Source organism: Tenrec ecaudatus, chromosome X (genome assembly GCF_050624435.1).
Source record: "Tenrec ecaudatus isolate mTenEca1 chromosome X, mTenEca1.hap1, whole genome shotgun sequence".
NCBI classification, from domain to species: Eukaryota; Metazoa; Chordata; class Mammalia; order Afrosoricida; family Tenrecidae; genus Tenrec; species Tenrec ecaudatus.
In genome coordinates, this window is record NC_134548.1 from 55,144,745 (window position 1) to 55,167,358 (window position 22,614).

At 48.0% G+C, this 22,614-nt stretch overlaps 1 protein-coding gene across 2 annotated transcripts; it reads right to left on the reverse strand.

Moving 5' to 3' along the window:
- Positions 1-6,682: 6,682 nt before the first annotated feature.
- TFE3 (transcription factor binding to IGHM enhancer 3) lies at positions 6,683-20,021 on the reverse strand. Of its 2 annotated transcripts, XM_075538106.1 has the most exons (11): positions 19,808-20,021; positions 17,957-18,002; positions 17,204-17,370; positions 15,152-15,455; positions 14,290-14,535; positions 14,102-14,206; positions 12,278-12,395; positions 11,888-11,944; positions 11,651-11,726; positions 8,718-8,865; positions 6,683-8,269 (listed from the first exon to the last, which is right to left on the reverse strand). In XM_075538106.1, the coding sequence occupies exons 1-11, from the start codon at positions 19,921-19,923 to the stop codon at positions 7,829-7,831; spliced, it is 1,824 nt and encodes a 607-aa protein (XP_075394221.1). In that variant the 5' UTR covers positions 19,924-20,021; the 3' UTR covers positions 6,683-7,828. The 2 variants fall into 2 exon arrangements, with proteins under 2 accessions (XP_075394221.1, XP_075394222.1); XM_075538107.1 differs by lacking the exon at positions 17,957-18,002 and having other exon boundaries at positions 17,204-17,317; positions 19,808-20,020.
- Positions 20,022-22,614: the final 2,593 nt, after the last annotated feature.

The window sequence follows — 22,614 nt, forward strand, 5'->3', positions numbered from 1 at the left end:
CAAGACAAAATTTCATTTGTCATTAGAAATAAATATTTCACAATATCTAATGACATATTGTTGTTGTGATTCATCATTGTGTTCAATTTGTGACAATGAAAATACATCCTGCATATCAGATATTTACATGACGATTCATACCAGTAGCAAAATTACAGTTATGAAGTAGCAATGAAAATAATGTTATGGTTGGGGGTCAGCACAACATGTGGAACTGTATGAAAGGATCGTGGCATTCGGAAGGTTGAGACCCACTGTTTTAAATAGCCTTTGAGCTCGAGGAACAAAAGGAAGTCTGAAAGGGTCAGAGCAGAGCTGCAGGGTGGATCGGTTAGGGTTTCCTAAGGAAATTCTCATCGCCCAGCCCTTACTACATTCAAAGAATGAGAGAGTGCATTATTCTGACGAGGGGAAAATTCTTGGCACAATTTCCCTGTTGTTTTTTTTTTTATAAACAATGCGGTTTTCAGTTTTCTTCATAAGTCCCTATGCTCATCCTGTTTCCTTTGAGAAAAAAAAAATCACGTTTACCCCATTGCTATCCCCAAACACAGTTGCCATAACTTGCTAAGCTGACCTCTCTGTCTTGAGTTTAACTGGCCTAGCAGATCTCCTCAAAGTCACCGTTTTGACTGGACCTTCTTTTTGCCGGTACCCTAATGAGATTATGTGTAATACTGGGAGAACTTGTTTACAGCCATGCACTGAACACAAAGCCACGTTTGATAAACACATTTTGTTTGGACTAAACTCATGCATGTGTAAACTGGAACCGTCGTTGGAGCACTTTGGAACTCATCCCCATATATTACATTTTTGTTGTTGTTAGTTGCAGTCTAAGACTCCATGAAGAATGGAACTAAGCATTGCCAGGCCTGGGCCAGCTTCATACTCATGGTATGTTTGAGTCTCTCGGTATGGCCATTGCGACTTTTGATGGCCTCCCAACCTAGGGGCTACTCTTCCAACACTCTGTCGAACTGTTGTACTTTATAGGGTTTCTTTCCATTGGCTAATTTTCAGGAGCAGTTTGCCAGACCTTTCTTCCTACTCTGCCTTCGCCTGGAAGCTCTGCTGAAACTTGTCCACCATTAATGGCGCTGCTGGTATTTGGAATAGCAGAGCCATAGTTTCCAACATCAAAGCAACACGTGAGCCACCATGGGATAACAAGTTGACATCCCGGTGGTGGATATTACACACCAATCCCCCAATACCCACGCAACTTTTCAATCAATGGTCATGAAAGCAGCAGTCAAGCGCTCAAATGACATACCGCATTGGGACAATCTGCTGGACAAGATTTCTTCAACGTGTTGAAGAGCAAGGATGTCACTTTGAAGACTAAGGTGAAGCTGACTCAAGCCATGGCATAGTCAATTGTACAATATGCATTAAAATTGGATAATGAATGAGGAAAATTGGGAAAGAATCAATGCATTTGAATGACGGCACTGGCAAAGACTGTGGAAAGTACCATGGACCGTGAAAAGAACAAACACATCTGTGTTGGGAGAAGCATAGCCAGACTTGTCCTGGGAAGCACGGATGGGGACACTTTGTTTTACATACTTGGGGCATGCTATCATGGGAAGAGATCAGGCCCCGGAAAAGGACATCATGCTTGGTAAAGTAGAAGGGAAGCCAAAAAGAGGAAGGCTCTCAAGAAGGTAGCTTGACATAGTGGCTGCAATAACGGATGCAAACGTAATGATTGTGAGGATGAGCCAGGAGCAGCCACGACCCTTCTATTGCACGTAAGGTCGCTATGAGTCAGAACCTATTTAACAGCACCTAACAACAACCAAACCCAAACCAAAGTCACTGCCATTGAGTCAATTCTGACTCATGGCAACCCTATAGGTCAAGGCGGACCTGCCCCTGTGGGTTTCTGAGACTGTAACTCTTTACGGGAGTAGAAAGCCTCCTTTTATACCTGCTGAGCAGCTAGTGGTTTCAAGCTGTTGACCTTGCAGTTAGCAGCCTACGGATAACCACTTCACTACCAGGGCTCCTAAGAGCAACCACAAGTGTGTGATCTAGCTGAAAGATCACACGCAGCAGTAATTTCAGTTCAAAATTTAAAGCTTATCTAAAGAGATAATCTCAGGGGTTCCTCTAGTCTCACCTGGTCTAGCAAATCTGGACTTTTAACGACTTGTAGTTTCTCTCCTGTTGTATCAGAGTCCATCTGTTGTGCTCTAACTGAGGTGTAGAACAGCAAAAAAGCTTTATGAACTCTATTATGCCAATTTATTGAGCTGTCCCATGAGTCTATGATCCTGAGCTTGCAAACCCAGCCAACCAATCCTGTGACGTGTTTGCTTATGTTGAAGAGGTTTCCAGAACTGTTCTTGCTATATTCTTTGAAAACACATATTTGCATGTACATACACCTATAGTTCCACCTATACATACACGCGCACATACCTGTGCACAGACTTGCCTATATGACCACACACATTATCTTTTGGTGGTGGTTACTGTTGTTTCACGATTATATATGTTAAAGCATTTACCCCCAAACACCTCGCTTAGTCTCATGCAGTTCTTTGTAACATCGTTTACCTGGGTCAAGTTGTGTCTCTGGGCAATTAATTAGGGGTGTTGGGTTTTGCTGACCCGCAGGGCTAGAGCTGAGGGTCTCGGGGTTGAGGCTTACAGAGGAGTGGCTTTCTTTGACAGCCCTGAAAGAGCTTTGTAATATTGTCTGAACAGGGAAGAGACCAGGCCAGAGGGCTGGGCACAGCAGAGAAGAAATTGTCCTGACCGAACAACTGGATCCTGGACATGTCTCACCGGTCAGCTTCCCCAGTCGTGGGACTCGTCAGCAAGTTCTGCATGGCTGTTGGAAAGAATGACTGAATCCAGCCACAGAGTAGGCTTTAAAGGGATGGAGGGGCCTCTGCTTGGCGGCGATTGGCCTTGGACCTCAAAGGAGGTTAGATGTGCCCCCAGGCCTTTTTCTCACTGGCCCTTGCCCATTTTTCACGGAGCTGTCCTTTTGCTGTTGAAAATTTTAACCCTAGACACTTTTGAAGAGTCTTGGGCAAGGATTTTGCGGGTTTTTTAGGAGGTCCGTCCATTGGGTGGTCTCTGATATTTTCTCATGAGGCGAATGAGGTTACATGTTGTGGAGAAGAGCTCTTCTCATTGGCGCACAATAGAGGGTCCGTAGCAGCGGCGTCTTCTTCCTGGAGAGGTTAACTAACACTGCTTTCTTGGTCAGGTTGGCGCCTGCCAGGGTTCCCAGGATGTACCTTGTACCTTTACCACCTTTCACTTTCCACACTCAGTGGAAGGCTGGCACAACTGGGAGGATATAATCAATGTCACTGAATTTTACATGTCGGAGCGATGGAGATGGTATGCTTTATTCTGTGCATTTCCACCCCAATAAACTTGGAGAGAAAATGCAAGTTGTTAAGTTCAACTCACATTCAGGAAGAGGGGAATTAAGTTCCACCTCTGGGAGGGAGGAGGATAAAATCTTCAATATATATATTTCATATGTTTTGCCTTGAAGTTCTGCCCACGCCTTTTACCATTCAGTGGCTCTTGCTGGCAGCAATGATTATCGTGGCTCTCTGATGGCATTTTTCTATTGCCCTCATTCCTTCTAGATGTTTTATTTAAGGGCGAGCTGTCCCTGGGTGGAACAAGTGGGTAATCAATGGGCTCCTAGCCAAAAGGTAGGTTGTCTGAATCCATCCAGTTTGGGCCATGAAAGAAAAGCCTTCTGAAAGGTAACATCCATAAACACTCTCTGGAGCAGTTTGACCCTGAAATACATGGGGTTGACATGGCAACTGATTTGAGTTTTGTTATCTTGTCACTTCTGGGTTGACATTAGTTGCTATTAATACTACAACCCTTAATCATTTGCACCATCCAGGGACTCTAGCATTTATTTATTTCATCATATAATTTATTTATGCAAGTATGACCCAGAAGTATTTTCTTTTCTTTTTAAAAAAGATTGAATCACTTTATTTAGGGCTCATACAACTCTTAAAATAATCCATTCATTCATCCATTGCGTCAAGCACATTTGGACATTTGGTGCCAGCATCATTCTCAAAACATTTGCTTTCTACTTGAGCTCTTGGTATCAGCTCCTCATTTTTCCCCTCCATCCCCCCTCCCCTTCCCTCATGAACCCTTGATAATTTATAAATTATTTTGTCATATCTCACACTGTCCGACGTCTCCCTTCACCAGCTTTTCTGTTGTCCATCCCCCAGGGAGGAGGTTATATCTAGATCCTTGTAATTGGTTCCCCATTTCCACCCCACCCTCCCTCCACCATCCTGGTATCACTACTCTCACCACTGGTCCTGAAGGGGATCATCTGTCCTGGATTCCCTGCGTTTCCAGTTTCCTATCTGTACCAGTGCACATCCTCTGGTCTAGCCAGATTTGTAAGGTAGAATTGGGATAATGATACTGGGGGGAGAGGGGAGGAAACATTTAGGACCTAGAGGAAAGTTGTGTGCTTCGTCGTTGAGTATTTTTTTTAAAATTTTTGTACCCAGTTGTCATACACACACACACACACACACACACAATTTCCTTTTTTCCCCTCTTAGCTACTAAAATGGCTTCAGCTTTAGCCATGGGGACTCATTCCAGTTGACCCCCGATGACGTACTCTCGTCTTTCTTTTCGATCTTTTTAAATTTAACGCCACTGAAAGACTACAAGATGTTCCAGGCTGATCTCATATTTTCTCTGCCACAGGCTTAAAATTGGCCATTTCTCCTAGGAGGCCTGGTTCTTTTTATTGGAGAATGGTATTTAGCAACCAAGATCTGAACATTAGATCTTCTTATTGCTTCGGGAGATCACAGTTTCTAGGAACGATCAGAGGAAACCCAGGAAGCCATGACAATTATTAAGGAATGCATCCATGGTCCGCAGCAAAGATGGCCCCACTTACTGATATCCACAGTCTTGTGTACTCTCCTGCTTTGAAGTACCTTGATTCTAACCAACTTAAAAAAAAAAGCCTCACCATATCACTTCCATGATTAACTTACAGAAAATTGTTAATTTTCATTGCTAAGTGACTCTCTTTTGCTGGCTTTGTTGAAGCAAAACTGTCACATTGAAAGTTTCCTCACAGAAAAACACACAGCAAAGAACCGACGGTGCATGCCTCTGCTAGCCAGCAAGGAACTCAGGCTCTCCACTCGGTGGACTACAGAAAGGAAGTGATCTTTTTGATAGTTCTGGGAGCCTGGAAGCCAGTCCTTCTCAATCCCTTTCAAATGAGTCCTCAACCTTGGCCCAGCCCTTCATAGATTTCGCCCTGGTGAGAGACAATGAAATAGATGACTCAGCTAAACTGTCTTACGTCTGAGTGTCAAAATCTGGGTGATAACTTATGTTGTGAGCCACTAAGTTTGGGGTAATCAGTTACAGGTAACTAACACAGTATCCGTGCCTGGATCCTAGAACAATAACAAAAAGACTGAATGAGAACAGTGAAATCTAAATAGTTTGATGTTGAGATACTCTTGTTGTCAAATGCTATTTTCTTGGCATGGATAAAGGTACTATGGCTTTCTGTTTTATGTAAGATGTTAACATTAGGGGAAACTGGTTGATGGGCAGAGCCCTGGTGACCCTGCCTGGTAAGCACTGGACTGCTAACCACAGGGTTGGCGGTCTGTGGTTCAAACTCACCAGTTGCTCTGGAGAAAACTGAAGCTGGCTGATCCCATAGAGATTTACAACTTCAGAAGCCCCGTGTAGGGCCATTATGAGTCAGAATCCACCCAATGGAGGTGGGTTTGTTTTTGTTTGGGGTAATGGGTGTGGGAACTCTTATTAAATGTCCAACTCTTCTGTAAATTGAAAATTGCTTGAGAACAAAAAGATAAATAATACTAGACATTACATATCAGAGAGCATAGCAAAAATGAGGAGAGTAAAAGAAAAAGGTCCAGTGCTGGAGACCCTGAGCAGCCAGGCTTTAGGGAAGCAGCAGTAGTGACAAGGTGGCGATGGGCAGTCAGCGGGATCCAAGCCCTCAGGGGGGCAGCGTCTGGTGGGGCAGACACAGGGACTGGGTCTGGTCCTTTCTCAGGGGTCACAGCCTGATGGAGGAGTCCCAGGAATATTTCCTTTTCTCGGCCTTCAAGATTCTTTCCTGTGTTCACTTCCAAAACAAATTCCCCAAGGATGACAGTTCAACAAGCAACTGGCTTGCCCCTTCCTCTACCTTTAAGGTAGAAGGTCCCCCATTCCCACCATCCTGGGACACCTGTAATTTCTGCCAGTTGTTATCTATCCGTTTTAAAAATAAACTTTTACGAACATCTGCTCCAACTGTCTTTGCAGTGGCAATTGTTCACATCAGAGCCTCCGCTTAGCTAATTTTACAGGTTAGCACTTTCCTTGTTTACTAGCTGTGCATGTTCTGAAATTACTTAAATCGCAGGCAACGTCTGTACACTTACGATGGGCGTTAAGAATCGCCACCTCCTGATTAATATTCATTAGCAAAATGAGTTTGGTGAAACACTGTTAGTAGTTAATGACTTGTTTTAAAGTACCCATTGCTCCTTTTTACAAGTTGCTTTTCTCAAACCCTCTTGTCTGCTTCCACCAAGCACCTTTACCCCAGTGTGCATGGGGCAAGATGCTCACTGCATAGTTGAAAGCAAGGACAGGAGACTTTTTGCCAAAGTAAAAAGCGCATCAAACACGCCTACCATTTATTATTTTAATCACAAAGCTACAGACTTCTCATTATACCCTCTTGGGGCCTAGGCCCAGCTGATAACCTTGGGTGTATGTGGTGGAAGAAGTGGGGCGGAGGGGTATGTTTCTTGATAGCTCTGATTGAGGGGTGGATTTCACCAAATGGGGAATCGGGTGGAGGCCAGAAATTGGGGATCAGAAGGGTGGTAACCGTTCCCCCACTCCTTATCATTTTCCAAAAAGACTTCCCTCAAGGAAGGGGGGCAGACAACTGCCCCAGGGTCAGGACCTAACAGTAATCTAGCAAGGTCAGTCCAGGAGATTTCAAGGTCTGTCCCCTTCTCCAATAGGTTAGGTTGGGTTGGTCCCAGGTTACTCAGGGGAGCTCGAAGGACCACTGCTTCTTGACGTGGAATGCTTGGATGGGATGTTGCCAAGAAAAGAGGGGAGGGCTGTGGCCTACATTTGAGGTGGCCTGATCTTACGGATTCCTTCTTGCCTGAAATATTCCTTCTTGCCTGAAATCCTGTGCTGGGCTGTTCCAATCTACAAGGGATAGAGTCGGTCTGACTCAATTTCTAGAAGGTAGGAACAGAGTTCCCAGGAGAAGGGGAGAGAGCTTCACCCTTACTTCTTTCTTTGCCTGAGAGGGGCGTGGGGGTGTCATGGGGAAAGCGCTAGTCCCAGGCGTAGACCTCCATCATTTTTTATTCTTACTCTTGGACTGGTGATTAAAAGAGAAGCGACGGAGTAGCATCCCGAGACTATCTCCCAGGAGGACTGTTCCTCAGGGATAGGGGCAGGATCTCATTCTGTCTCCCTCCCGCATCTGGGTCAGCCAGGGCAGGTCCAATGGGGTACGTGGACAGGGCCTGATCTTATTATCACCATCGAGTCTGAAATACTGGTGCTGGGCTGTTCCTTTGGGGAAGGGCTAGGACTTCACCTGACTCCTCCACTTGGCCTGCTCAGAGGTGGAGCCTGATCTCCTCTTTGCTTCCCCCAGAAAACCTGGGCAGGGCAGTCTCATGAAGGGGCAGGGGCAAAGGCAGGGTCTCATCCTGCTTGGCTGGTCCTTCTTTCCTGGGTAGGAAAACCCCAGGGGAGGGGAGAGGCCTGATCAGGACTCCTCCTCCATGCTGAAGCTGCTGCGGCGGCTGCTGGCCTTGGACACAGCAGGGGACACTGAAGAGAGCAGGGGGTCAGATGCAGCCCGGAGTGGGGACAGTGTGCCTCCCGACAGGCCCCCCACTATATTTTCCTCCTCCTCCTCCATCAGAATGTCCTCCAGCCCCAGGTGGAAGGGTCCCCCCAGGTCCCCCAGGTGGTCGCTGGAAAAGTGCAGGTCCAGAAGGGCATCCGAGGGTGGCGCCGGGGGCTGCTGATGGGGTGCATTCGGGGCAGGTGCCCCCGCCACGTTAAATGTGCCTGGTGGGCCCTCCTCTTCAACATCCAGCTGCTCTGGTTTGAGGCTATCAGAAGCGGAAGTTGTGGCCAGGGAGAGAAGCCCTGGAGCGGGTGGGACTGGCAGACCATGGATCTGAGCCTGTAGTTCTAGCTCCTGCAAAAGAGTAAGGGTGCGAGACCAGAGAAGATGGGATTCGGCATCCCTCAGAGGCAGGAGTGTGATGGTTAAAGGTAGGCTGCCTGGGTTCAATTCTGCCTTTGCTACTCACTCGTTGTGCAAATGTAGGCAAGACACTTAATGTCCATAAGCCTGTTTCCCAATCTGTAAAATGGGTATGATAATGGCCCTTCTCGCACAAGTGGTTGTAAGGACGAAATGAGTTAAAGCGTGTAAAACTCTCGTTACTGTGCACGGCACAAGAGAAATGCTATAAAATGAGTTAATATTTTTAATTATTCTGGTTGCTGTTATGGCCATTACTTAGCAGCAGCATGTGAGTCAGGGAACCGGGGGATTCCCCCAGTATGCTAGAAGAGAAATTCAGGCCTGTTCTTTCTCTGCCTGCCTTCCTTGCCCGGCTCAACTTCTCCTCCCTCCAGACCTGAATTCGGAGCTGCAGGCTCCGGTTGGCCTGCTCCAGGGATCGCTGCCGGCTCTCCAGGTCCTTGGAACGCTGTTGCTCCTTCTGCAACTTGCGGATATAATCCACAGAGGCCTTCAGGATGGTGCCCTTGTTCCAGCGCATCTCCCTGTGTAGCCCGAAGGGGACGAGAGAGGCAGTGTTGCACATGGACTTTCTCGGGAGCTCAGAGAGGGAACCACATCAGGTAGGTAGACCCCACCACTACATGCCTCGAATTGAGGTGGGGGTACATCAAGGACATAAATTGCTCAGATGGGAATATCCTGCCTGGAACCTCCCAGTGGTGCCCACAATATCCCAGACCCAAGATTACCCCCTCTGCCCTAACCTCAACCTTGTACAGCTCACCTCTTACCGAACCAAACCCAAATCAGTTACCATTGAGTCAGTTCCAACTGATGATGATCCCGCATGTGTCAGAGGAGAACTGAGTCCCAGAGGGTTTTCAATGGTTGGTTTTGATATGCATACGGCTCCCTGCCTTACATCCTTTATTCAAATGCCCTGTCCCATGCTCCTTGCCCCAAATTAGAACGCTCCTGTTCTGGATTGAACTGTCTACCAGCCCCCCACCCCCCCAAAAAAAACAATGGATTTGTTGAAGTCCTTTCCCCCATTCCTGTGAACATGACCTTGTTTGGACATAGAGTCTTTGACAATGCTATCAGTCACCACATGGGTCCTAATTCAATAGGAATGCCTAAAAGAGAAGGCACAGAGAGACAGGGGAAAGACAGCCAGGTGAAGATGCACTGATGCCTGGGGCTACCTGAAACCTGGAGACAAGAAATCATGACAATGCTAATAGCCTGAATTTCAACTACCAGTCTCTAAATCTGGAAGACAAATGTCTAGATCTTATAAACTGCCCAGTGTGTGGTATTTCATTGCAGGAACCTTAGGAAATGAAGACAGATTTTGGTTCTGGAAGCAAGGTGCTGCTATAACAAATACCTAAAAGAAGCGGCTTCCAAACTGGGTAATGGTTAGAGGCAAGAAGAATTTGAGGTACTTGGCAGTAAATGCCTAAATAACTTTGAGGTTGCTGGTAGAATGGGAAAGCTGATTCTGATGAGATATCAGATATAATAAAGAGAGTTTTGTGGAAAGCTTCAATCATCAAGAACAGAATGTTGCTGGAAATATGGACATTAAATGAGCTTCTGGTAAAACTTTAAAGGAAAGAATGGACATGTTATTAGATAATGGAGGAAAGGGGATCTTTGTTATAAAGTAGGCAAGAACTGGGCTTTGTTTTGTGTTTGTTTGAGTGTTTTCTGGAAAACGTAACCTGAAAATCTAGCACATTCTCAGTGTATCTGTACTGTAAAACTAGAGAGAGCGTGTTCTGGAAAGAGCACCAAGGGTGTGGGTGGACAACCATTTGCCCAAGACTGAAGGGAACAAAATTAAGGAGAGCTATTATATTACTGGGATCCTCAGAAAAAGAAAAAAAGAAAAACCTAAAACGCTACTCCAACTCATACTGCCGTGGAGTCAATTCTAACCCTTCAGGGGCAGAGTAGACCACCCCCTGTGAGTTTCCGAGATTTTAACTCTTTACCAAAGTAAAAAGCCTCAACTTTCTCCCTCGGAGCAGCTGGTGGTTTCAAGCTGCCGACCTTGTGGACCACAGCCAAATGCGTGGGCCGCTGCAGCTGCTTGACCAAGGAAAGGGAATATTTCTCCAATCCTTATACCATCATGATGGTATAAGGGACTTGAAAAAGTGGTGGAAAATGGAATGAAAAGACAATGGAAGTTTCCCATGAAATTTGGAAGCCCTTTGATATTTTGGAAGCATAAACTTGTGCTCCAGGTTTCACAGACGCACCGAAGGGATGGAGGAGTGTTGCCCTAATAGCCAGAGTTGCACATCCATGACGGATTCAGATGATAAGATTTTGAACTTACGGATGAATATGAATATATTTGGCATGTGGCAAGGACCTGACCATTTTTTGGGTGGGGGTGTGGCAGAGGATAGACTGTTAGGGATCAAGTGTCCTCTCCCCAAAATATGCTGATGTCTCAACTTCTGGTTCTATGAACATGACCGCGTTTCAAAATAGGGTCTTGAAATTGTTACCGGTTGACGTGAGGTGAACAATGCACCTCCACAGCAAGGAACATTTGGGGGTTACCAAAAACTGAGAAGAGACCGCCCCAGAACTATGAGACAATACACTTTGGTTCTTTAAGGCACCTACCTTGGAGAATTCTGTTGCAGCAGCCTTATGAAACTAATATACCTCCCTGGTAGGTCCCTAATTATGTATCACTTCCTTTCTTGACTCTTCTCTCTACTAATTCTCTAAACAGCTCATGAATTTTACTTATTTATCTGTCTTGCTGTCGGCTTGCCTTCACAAGGTCAGGGGTTTGGGTCTGTTTTGCTCCCCTTGTTATCTGCAGGGTCTAGAACAGGGCTTAACACAAAGCAAAAGCTCAATAAATTCTTCTTCAACAAATAAACAACCCAATCAAATACACTGTCACTGAGGCAAGTCCAATTCACAGCAGCCTTACAGGACAGAGGACCAACTGTCCCACCTTTCCCCCATGTAGCAGGATGGTGGCTTTGAACTGCCAATCTTTAGATTAGCAGCTAAGTGCTTCACCGTGATGCCACTAAGGCTCCTTTGAATCAATAAAGAACGTTCTAAATAAACAAGAAACCAAGTGCATCATATCAAATGTGGACCGCATGAACCACATGGGCCACAATATCATGCACGTATCACTTTAGTTGGAGACAATGAGGGGCTACAACTCGGCTGAGAGGGAGACAAGCTGGGTGAGAAAGGCCCACCTAGGAACCAATTTGGAGGAACAAGATCCTTAGTGCACCCCCCCCCACTGGTCTGGTGTTCCCAGTAGCCCAGACTCACGGATCACTGGACTTGGGGATGAGGGTGCCCAGTTCCTTGATCCTGTCGTTAATGTTGAATCGCCTGCGACGCTCGACTTTGATGAAGGGGGGAGAAACAGAGTGGGAATGAGTCATCAAGAAGTGCAGGTGGGAGGAGAGAAACGGGGGATCGAGGAGGCTCTTGTCGGGAAGGGGCTCTCCAGAGGGGGGGAGGGTGTTCCAAGGAAGGCAGGGCTGCACAAGCTCTCTCACTTACTTAGATTGTGATTGTCTTTCTTCTGCCGTTCTTTCAAAAGAGCTTTGGCCTCCGTTTCTGGAAGAGAGTGCGGGTGGTCAGGGCCTCTGGGTATAGGGAAGAGGGGAACGTGGGCAGCTGCTGAGGTGGGGTTTGGTGGGCAAAGGCAAGAGGAAGTGCCTTTTTTTTTTAAGTGCTAGTCTTTACTGTTTTGACAAAGCCCGGATGACATGCCTGTTGTGAAAAACCAAGATGAGAGGCTGGGAGAGGAAGTGGGGTTAAAAGCAGGGCCGAGGGACATGGCTGATTAAACGACTTCTACTGCAACCAGGCCCACTCCGACACCTGAGGGACATGGCGCCCACCTCGGGGTACATGGTGGGGGTATGGTACTGAGACCCGGGAACTCACCAGAGATCTCCCGTTTGATGTTGGGCAGCTCAGCTGGGCAGGAGTTGCTGACAGTGATGGCTGGTGTGGCCACATTCTGATTACTGTACACATCGAGAAGATTCCCCGACACAGGCAGCTGGGAATAGGAGGAAAGAGAAACAAGCAGTTGGAACAAACCCCAACTCACTCCCTTCCTCAGATCCAGGTTCCTGCCACCCTCCACAATCCCAAGGAGGGGACCTACTGACCCAGGGATTGGCTGACTTGGCAAAGAAACTCTATTTTCTCACTCAAGGGAAATCCAACAAGGCAGTCCAACAGGGAAAAGTGGACCTACTGTGATTTTCCAGGGAATAGACCTGTCTGGTCTGCTCATCACCCCCACCCCGGCACAACCTCTCAGTGACCTCTAACAGTTCTCTCCTAAACCTCAGGATTGGCTCTGAGGAGAAAGGTTGGAAAACCAATATTCTCAGGTCTGTCTGTCTTTGCTCCGATGCAACATTCCAGCCATTAGCTACTCCTAGCCCTACATTACAATACAGAGTTTTCAGAAAACTTTGACCCAATCGTCTAAGACCTTGGTCAAAGCAATATTCCACCCAAAATCTGACCTTCGGAGTGTCCCAACCCAACCTCCAGTCTTTTGCTGTGATCATTAGGTAGATGGTCTCGTGCTGTCCTGACTCTGGATCAGACTTTAATGCCTCCGGCACAGTTTGAACTGAGGGTTTCTTTTCCAACTACTCAACTAGAACTGCTGTCATGTCTGCTTCGAGAATTTCCTCTCCTTTGTACTTTCATGCATATACTCCCAAGATAATTCCTCATACGAACTCAGAATACTTCATCCCACTTCTGGATGCAACCCCCCCTCCCAGTTCTGATCAACCGGCACCATTTTCATATCTGCTTCTATTCTCTTGATAAAGTGGGGGTGGAGGGGAGGGAACCAAAGTTACAACCACATATGTTCCAAAGCAAGTTATGAGATTCTTGGAATGTTCTAAAATCAGGATGTTACTATTTTTTTAATAAATCATTTTAGTGGGGGCTCTTACAGCTCTTATAATAATCAATATGTCGATTGTATCAAGCACATTTGTACAAAACATTTTCTTTCTACTTGGTCCCTGGTATCAACTCTTTTTTCCCCCTCCCTGCCTCATCCCTGTAAGCCCTTGATAATTTATAAATTATTTTTATTTTCATATTTTATACCATCTGCTGTCTCCCTTCACCCACGTTTCTGTTGTTCATCACCCTGCCAGGGGAGTGTTGTACGTTGATCATTGTGATCAGCTCCCTTTCTTCCCCCACCTTCCCCCCTACCCTCGTGGTATCACTATTCTCAATAACTATATCTTGATACATCCCTTGTTCTACAAAGTTTTAGCAACTCTCTAAAAGTATCCAATCTTGTGGTAAAAGCCATGGCAAGTTCCGTGGTGTAGTTCAACCACTCGTTATATCCCATACCATGTTTTGAGACTTGTAACATTCCCATCTACACAGTCTAAGTATGTCTAAGTGACCTGGATCGTTGAAGTACATTCAAACTGTTACAGGATGCCCACTTCTTGGTACTTCCCAAGTTCTTTGGGACACCTGAATATTTCTATGAAATCTCCACCTTGTCTATATCACCATAAGGAGGCCTATCTCTTGATACAGCTCAATGCAAAGTCCAAGAGCACTGGGAGGCCCCATTCTTTTCATAAGGGCTTACCCTCAGTACAATCCAAAGCAAGGGTCTAAATATACATGAGCAGCAGTAAATGAGGTCTCGGTGATAAAAGGATACCCTAATTTTCAGACTAAGCCCATGTCTTGGGGGCTTACCGTGCTGGGGAGCTGCAAGCCTGCAGTGCCTCCAGGCAGGTAACTGAGCATCTCATCATTGTAACTGGATTCCAGGCTGATGATCTCATCAATGACATCATCAATCTGGGAGAAATGTAAATAGGGATTAGAAGACAGTGAGGGAAGAGTAGGGAAGGAGGGAGGGAGGGTTTTCTAAGGCTACTCACTTCCTTCTCTGAGCTGGAGCCGATGGTGAGCAGTGCCATGGGACTGTTGGGAGCGCTGCCTGCAGGGCCGGTAGCATGCACAGCCTCAGGGGCAGGGTGCGGCTGGGCACTAGTGGGCCCGGGTGGTGGGTTGAGGGCCTGGGAGGCCAGCTTGGGTCCAAGTGTGGTAGACAGGTACTGTTTCACTTGTTGCCGGCGTGCCTGCTGTAGGTGGTAGCGTGTTGGGTTTTCCAGATGAGTCTGCACCTGAGGGATAAGGGGGAGGGACAAAGTAGAACAAAGCTCAGAGAGACAACTCCCCCACATTTCACGTGTTCCCAGTTTCTCCTAAGATCTAGATTCCTTTCTCTGAAATCTCTCACTCCCAAGAACCACCTGTGGAGTACTCTCAAGGAGTGGCTGGCGGGCTTGAAGTGTCGACAGTGCTGTTAGTAAGGGCCTAGCCCACCGTGCCAAAAGAACTCGTAATATATCACACAAGAGGGGGCTTCCACAAAAGTCATGGTGAAGTTCAAAGTCTTTTCATTCAATCCTTGCACAACTGTTGAAGCCCCATGTACAAGCAGCGCTTCCCACCCTTCCTACAGCCCACGTCACGGACCTCCAGACCCATTCGGAGGGTTCGCAACCCTTCATGGTTCACCAAGACATCTTCACGGCCTCAAGAACCCCTCCGGACCCAACAGGAAGCCCTTAGGGACTCTGGACACAATAGGACATGAGCGGAATCCATTGGTAACAGGGCCTCGGCTCACCCTTAGACACCCTAGGGCCTTACCCCAAAGCCAGGAGAATTCCCAGATCACCCCTAGCCACTCAGTCTCCAAGAACCCCTGCCCATGGTCTCCAGATCTCACCTTACCTTGAGTACCTCCCTGGGCACCTGAGCAGGGGCAGGGCGACTCAATGTGTGGCCCCCAGCAGAGACACCAACCACAGAAATGGCAGGAGAGGCAGGTGCAGGGCTGGGGAAGGGAGCGGCAGCAGCCTGTTCCCGCCGCTCACGCCTCTCCTGCTCCTGGGCTTGGGCCCGCATTAGCTGTTGACGCAGCAAGACCCTTGAAGACGATGATGATGACATGGCAGGGGTCCTGGAGCCCCCTGCAGAAGACGATGCAGATAGTGTCGCTGGAGTGGCTGGTGTGGCCTGTAGTGATATTGGGAGGCTGCGGATGGGAAATATGGGGCCACAGGTAAGCTAAAAATCTCATCCCAAATTAAGGAGTCATAGGGTTATGGAAAAGACATAAGAATCAGGCTTGTTTGCTATCTATCTTGGAAGGCCTTGGTATAGTGGTGGGAGACAAAGGGACCAGACCAGGTCCCAGCCCTCAGTTCTTAGAGCTGGACCCAGGGTTTTGGTCTGTTCACATATGGAGTGAGGATGTCTTTGCTCAGCTGTGGTCGAGTGGGTTTATCCTATTTGAAGACAAGTCGAAGGAAGCAAGATTGGGCCTATAGCTGTAGAATGTTGGGCACGAAGGGTTCTTTTTGTTTTTAAATCATTTTATTGGGGGCTCATACAATTCTTATCCCAATCCATCCATCCATCCATCCATCCATCCATCCATCCATCCATCCATCCATCTGTGTCAATCACATCTGTACATTTGTTGCCATCATCATTCTCAAAACATCTGCTTTCTACTTGAGCCCTTAATATCAGCTCCTCATTTTCCCCCTCCCTTCCCACTCCCCCTCCTGCATGAACCCTTCATAATTCATAAATTATTATTGTTTTGTCATATCTTACACTGTCCGACATCTCCCTTCACCCACTTTTCTGTTGTCCGTCCCCCAGGGAAGAGGTTATATGTAGATCCTTGTAATCAGTTCCCCCTCTCTACCCCACCTTCTCCCCACCCTCCCGGTATCACTACTCAAACCACTAGTCCTGAAGGGAACATCTGTCCTGGATTCCCTGTGTTTCCAGTTGCTATCTGTACCAGTGCACATCCTCTGGTCTAGCCAGATTTGTAAGGTAGAATTGGGACCATGATAGTGGGGGGAGGAAGCATTTAAGAACTAGAGGAAAGTTGTATGTTTCTTCGTTGCTACCCTGCACCCTGCACAAAGAGTTCTTAAATCCAATCTAGGGCATTTGTTATACCCAGAATTCTTGGAATGGGCATCAGGGGAAGTGCTAGGGTAGTGGTTCTCCACCTTCCTAATGCCACGACCCTTTAATACAGTTCCTCATGTTGTGGTGACCTCCCAACCATAAAATTACTTTCGTTGCTATTTCATAACTGTAATTTTGCTACTGTTATGAATCGAGCGACCCCTGTGAAAGGGTCGTTCAACTCTCAAAGGGGTGGCGACCCACAGGTTGAGAACCGCTGCCCTAAGGTCCTCTGGTTCCCCTGTCTGGGCCTCTAGTCCCAGAGGCTGCTAGTCAGTCTTGAATATCGGAGATTTCACAATCCTCTTTTCCTGCCCCTCTTCCAGGTCCCCTCCCCTCTCTTAGAGCCCAGGCCCCATGACTCAGCACATTTAGACTTCCAAAGCAAGGGGAATGAAGAAGGCAGCAGGGCTTCCTCAAGAGTGGGGGTGGGGGTGTTTGTTGAGTTTGGGAGGAGACTGAGCAGATGTTGTGGGTATAGGCTCTGCCCACCTGGGCCAAGTACTAGAATATGTCCCGCCCAGTCCCTGAACACCTTAGGTGAGAAAACACTTGCACATGAATGTGTGCTCAGGTAGGAGACTGGGGTAGGGGTCTGGTAGAGATACCCGGCAAGGCATCTTAGGTTGGCTACCTGCTTTCCAGCATAACACACTCTTTCTAGCTTCTATTTTCCCAACTAAAAAAAGACAGGCTGGTGGGAAAATGGGTTGGCCGGTGTTAAGGGCCTGTGATTGCCTAGAGGGGACTGGTGGGCAGATGAACTGGGAGGGGAGATAGTGAGTGGCTTACCTCGAGCGGAGGGGTAGGGGCTGGCTTTTGAGTTCATAGAAGTTGTCAGGATCGAGGATGTTTTCTAATTCTATGTCAGCAACAATTCCAGATTCCGGAAGCAAAGAGTTCAGGCTGATGGGGAAGGTAGGAGTGATGGTCAGGGATGGCGAGGTCTCCTTCCCTTCCTCTTCCAGAGAGACAGATAAATAAGGGAAGAGTCAAGGGAACAGAGTGTACCCTTACATTAGGCCACCCCACTTGGTCCCACCACCAGGAATTCCCATGCCCTCTCTCCTCACTCCCACATGCTCTGTATCACCCATCAGCTCTTAATATTCAAAATAAAGAAGAATATCTAGATCACCCCCTCACACACACACCCCATGCTAACAATCACATGTAATACGAACCTAGGTTTTAATTCAATAGGAATTCAGAATTTAGGAACTATGATTCATTTTACAGGATTCCGGACTTCGCATTCAGAGCTCTCCCAGCCCCCACACATCCTACCACTTTCCTGACAGCTCAACAGGAGCCTGCGTTTGTGCCCCCACACATACACACAACATGTAGGGATGTCCCCCCTGCATAACAGTCTATTGTAGCAATAAACAACCCCCCACCCCCCCGAAAAACCCTCAAAAAACAAAAACGGAATTCATCACAAAGGGGACTAAGGGCTGATTCACGTTAAATAAGGGTCAACTGCTTTGCAAAAATGATTTCCTCCCCAGCCCCAGCCCGAGTGTACGGGACGCCAACACGTACCCCAATCCAAAATGGAAATAGCAAAGGCTCCCGGGGCTCCAAGTGCCTGCATTGCCAAGAGGGAGAATTTGAATGGGTGATCCACTTTACAGGAGCATTCTTTCCTCAGTGGGAGGAGTCTTCCCAGCCCTCTAGGGTTTTTTTTTTGGGGGGGGGGGAGATCAACACACACCAACACCAAGACCCACTGACACAAAATAAAAAGCCACATACATCCCTCCCTTTCAACTATTCCCATTGCTGTGATGATCAATACACAGAAAGGCTCCTACTTAGCCTTTCATGCTGGGCATGAGAAATCTAGTTGTGAGTGTCTGTGTTGTACACACACACACACACGTTCGCACGTGGATATTACCCAGCTTTAAATGCAAAGATTTTTGAACCCTGAGAAACTGACAAGAATTCTTTCTCCCCTCCCCAAGGATCTGCCTGCCTTCCTCTTACCCTCAGATGGGGCCCTAAAACCACCCAGGAAGTTGGGAAGAGGAAGCCCAAGGAGCTGCTGAGTTCAGCACAAACCCCAGCAGAAAATAGGCAAAGCCCCCTCCCAGGCTCACACATTCTTTTCACAGAAGTTGGAAAAGATGGGCGCTGTTGTGTGGGTAAGGATGCAGGCAGGGAGGGCTAGGGCTCCCAAGACGGTGGGTGGTGGATGGAAGTGAGGATGAGAAGAGGACCCACCCAAGGGAGGATGGTACAGTCAGTGTTCATTTGTGCTCTAGGGAAAGATTCGAGATGATAGCCAGCGGCTGAGAGCGGTCAACTGAGAGGTCAAAATGAAAAAGAACAGGGATAGAGAGGGATAGAGGGGAGGGCCCTAGGGCTGCTACAGAGGCTAGGTCTGGTGGGGCCAGGAACCAGAAAGACCCTCTTCTGCTTCCCAAATAAGGTGTGAGGCCTTGTTCTCTGAGTTAAGAGGCAGCACTATCTCCATCCCCTATGTGTGCCTGCCTCCAAATCGGTCTTTCATGAGGTTCTGGTAGGGGGCTTTACCTCTGGGAGTTAACCCAGCTTGGGGGTGGGGGTGGGGTGGGCAGAGGGTTAGGGGATAGCCTGGTGATTGTTGCTTTTCGTGTGCACACAAACACAACACACACAAGGCTGGTCTCTGCAGCATACCGGAGATACCCCAAATCTGTCCAGACTACTATTATCCCCAAACGCTGCCTGCCACAACAAGCCATCGGAAGTCACCAAGCTCCAGGACCACTAATTTTCTGGGAATCCTGGAATCCCTTTCCTTTGTAATAGAATACCAAAGAGATTCCAGGGCCCCCTTAAAATCAGTGTCGCACCTGATAATGTCCACTTAAATGCATCCTTGACTCAAACCCATGGCCCTGGAGTCCATTCTGACTCACAGCGACCCTGTAAGGACAGAATAGAACTGCCTCATAGGGTTTCCAAGGAATTACATCTTTATAGAAGCATACAAGTCATATTTTTCTTGAGAGGCTGCTGGTGGATTCAAACCACAGACCTTTAGGTTAGCAACGGGGCGTTTCAGGGACCCCAAATTCAGCCTCTCATCAGGATCTCCTCAAGTTGGGCTACCCCAGGCCACTTTCAGGACAACCAGTCACCAGAATACACCCCTCCAGACCCAGTCATGGGTCCCCCCACTGTGGCCCAGGTCCCTCCAATGCACTCTCGCGACTCCTTTAAACCTCAGTCCAAGCAGCCACCGCCGAATCCCTTTAAGTGACCCCCACCCCCACCCCAAGACGGGCGCCCTACGTCCTCCAAGTCTAGGCCGAAGGCTACTAATAACAACCCGAAGCTCTGTAGCCCTTACACCAGGCTCCGAGGAATCCCAACCAGCACTCCCGGCCCCAGGCGGCCCCGCACCTGAGCAGTTGAGCGGAGTCGGCCGACCTGCGGTCTTCCAACAGCACAAACACGGCTCGAGGGCCCTCTGCGCTGGTCTCTACACCGTCCCGGGTTGGCTCGGCTGCATGAGACATGACGCCCGGCACCTGGCGAGCCCTGCCATGCAGGTCGGGCCTCGGCCCGGTCCCCCTAACAAAATAAGAGTCCCCCTCCCCCCAGCTCGCTACCGCCTCCTCCCCAGCTGAGCCATGGAGCGAGCTCTGCGCGGGGCGGCGGCGTCGGGGAGATGGGATGGGCTGTGAGTCATCCCCCGCCCTGGACTGACTGACCCCCCCCAACACCTAACCCCAGACGACCGCCTTCCTCCCCCTCGTCCTCTCCCCCTCCCTGCGCTGTGGAAACTCCACAGGAAGTGACCGCACTGGAGTGACAGCTCGTCGCTTCCCACCCTTGTATTATGTTGCCAATCGCTGTCGGGTGCTAGAGGCCCCGCCCTAAACCACGCCTCCAGAACACAGGGAAAACCAGATTCTTCCCACCCTCATTCCAAGAAGGGGCATGTGGACCACGCCCTCCAAGACGGAGGCCTAGCCACTCAGGATAATTTAGTCGAGTTACGCCTCCGTGTTTGCGTAACATTCTGAGCCACGCCTCCTCATCATTTTTTTTCTCTGCAAGCTTAGATTAAGCCGCCTCCGTGCCTGCGCACTGGAGACTAGTCTGGACAGGGGCTCCGCGCTTCTAGTGGCAGAACCGCGCCCTCTCTTGGCCAATATTCGTAATTTCAGCCCTCAAGACCACTTCCCACCCGACTCAAGCTTTGCCATCCTCAGCCAGTCTCAACTTCAAGGCTTGAAAGAACCCCGCCCCATCAATACTTGCTGCCCATTAACTCAGCTGGTCTTCCATGGACTCTGCCTATTCTCTGCCATCTACAGCTACTTCGTAAAATAAAATATAAAACCCAACTCACTGCCGACTCAGTGACCCTATAAGGCAGGGTAGAGCTTGCCCCTGTGAGTTTCCGAGACTGGAACTCTTTAAGAGAGTCGAAAGCCCTGTTTTTCTCCCGTGAAGCGGCTGGTTGTTTCGAACTGCTAACCTTAGGGTTAGTGACCCATTTTGTAGCAGCTCAGCAAATCCTTGACGGATGAATGATTGGACCGAGGTGAATTAGAGCTGGCTCTTTCCATGAAAGACTTTGGAGTCACTGGAGTTTGGATATGGGCAGAAGACGTTCCCTCTCCACTGACCAGGTCTTTTTTCCAAGCTTATAAAATGAGAGTCAGAATACCTCTCTGGCAGGGCTGTCAGAAGGATTAGAGATAACGAATGAAAAGTGCTAGAAGGTTGTCAGGATACAATACTCTCTTCCAAAATTCATTAATTCACTCGTTTCTTCACGGATTAAACAAACGCTTGTTGAGCACTTCCGTGGGGCAGGTACATGGAAGCCGGTTTGCACATAGTAGGTATCACCCGCAACTTCCCAAGGACTCATCCATCAGCTGAACCTCCAAGAGAGTGACTGACCCCAATTTGCCTTACACCATTGTGTAATAATAACTTTATTTCCCAGGTGGCATAGTGGTTCTGCGTTGTGCTGCGATCCTAAAGGTCAGCAGTTCCAGACCACCATCTGCTCTGTGGGAGACACATGAGGCTTTCTACTCCCATAAAGTTAGCACCACGAAACATACAACTTTTCTTTAGTTCTTTAATACTTGCTCCCCCACCCCCCAACACTATCATGACCCCAATTCTACCTTATAAATCCGGCTAGGCCAGAGCAGGTGCATGGGTACAGATAAGAGCTGGAAACACAGGGAATCCAGGACAGATAAACCCTTAAGGACCAAGAATGAGAATAGGGATACCAGGATGGGAAGGGGAAGGCAGGGGTGGGAGAGGGGGAATGGATCACAATGATCTACCTATAACCCCCTCTCAGTGGGACGGATAACAGAAAAGTGGGTGAAGGGAGACATCGGTTAGTGTGAGACATGAAAAAAAATTATAAATTATCAAGGGTTCAGGAGGGAGGGAGGGTGGTGGAGGGAGGGGAAAAATGAGGAGTCAAGGGCTCAAGATGAAAGAAAATGGCTTTTTAAAATCATTTTATTGGGGGGATCATACAACGCTTATCACAATCCATACATACATCAATTGTGTAAAGCACATTTGTACATTCATTGCCCTCATCGTTCTTAAGACATTTGCTCTCCACCTAAACCCTTGGCATCAAGTCCTCATTTTCCCCCTCCCTCATGAAGCCTTGATAATTTATAACTTATTTTTTGTCATATCTTACACTGTCCTATGTCTCCCTTCACCCACTTTTCTTTTGTCTGTCCCCCAGGGAGGAGGTTATATGTAGATCCTTGTAATCAGTTCATCCTTTCCACCCCACCCTCGCTCCACCTTCCTGGTATCACCACTCTCACCACTGGTCCTGAAGGGATCATCCACCCTGGATTCCCTGTGTTTCCAGTTCCTATCTGTACCAGTGTACATCCTCCGGTCTAGCCGGATTTGTAAGGTAGAATTGGGATTATGATAGTGGGGTGGGGAGGAAGCATTTAGGAACTAGAAGAAGAGTTGTATGTTTCATCGTTGCTACACTGCACCCTGACTGCCTCATCTCCTCCCCGCGACCCTTCCATAAGGGATGTCCAGTTGTCTACAGATGGGCTTTGGGTCCCCACTCCACGCTCCCCTCATTCACAAGGATATGATTTTTTGTTCTTTAATGCCTGATCCCTGATCCCTTTGACACCTCATTATCACATAGGCTGGTGTGCTTCTTCCATGCGGGCTTTGTTGCT

Bases quoted from the DNA above. Each gene is read 5' to 3' on its own strand.
- TFE3 (XM_075538106.1), bottom strand. From the start codon at position 19,923: ATGTCTCATGCAGCCGAGCCAACCCGGGACGGTGTAGAGACCAGCGCA. The intron at 17,371-17,956 runs GTACGTGTTGGC...TCTCTGGAAGAG, and splicing joins TATTTCCATTTTGGATTGGG to GAAGGGAAGGAGACCTCGCC. The intron at 14,207-14,289 runs GTGAGTAGCCTT...CATTTCTCCCAG, and splicing joins GCTCCAGCTCAGAGAAGGAA to ATTGATGATGTCATTGATGA.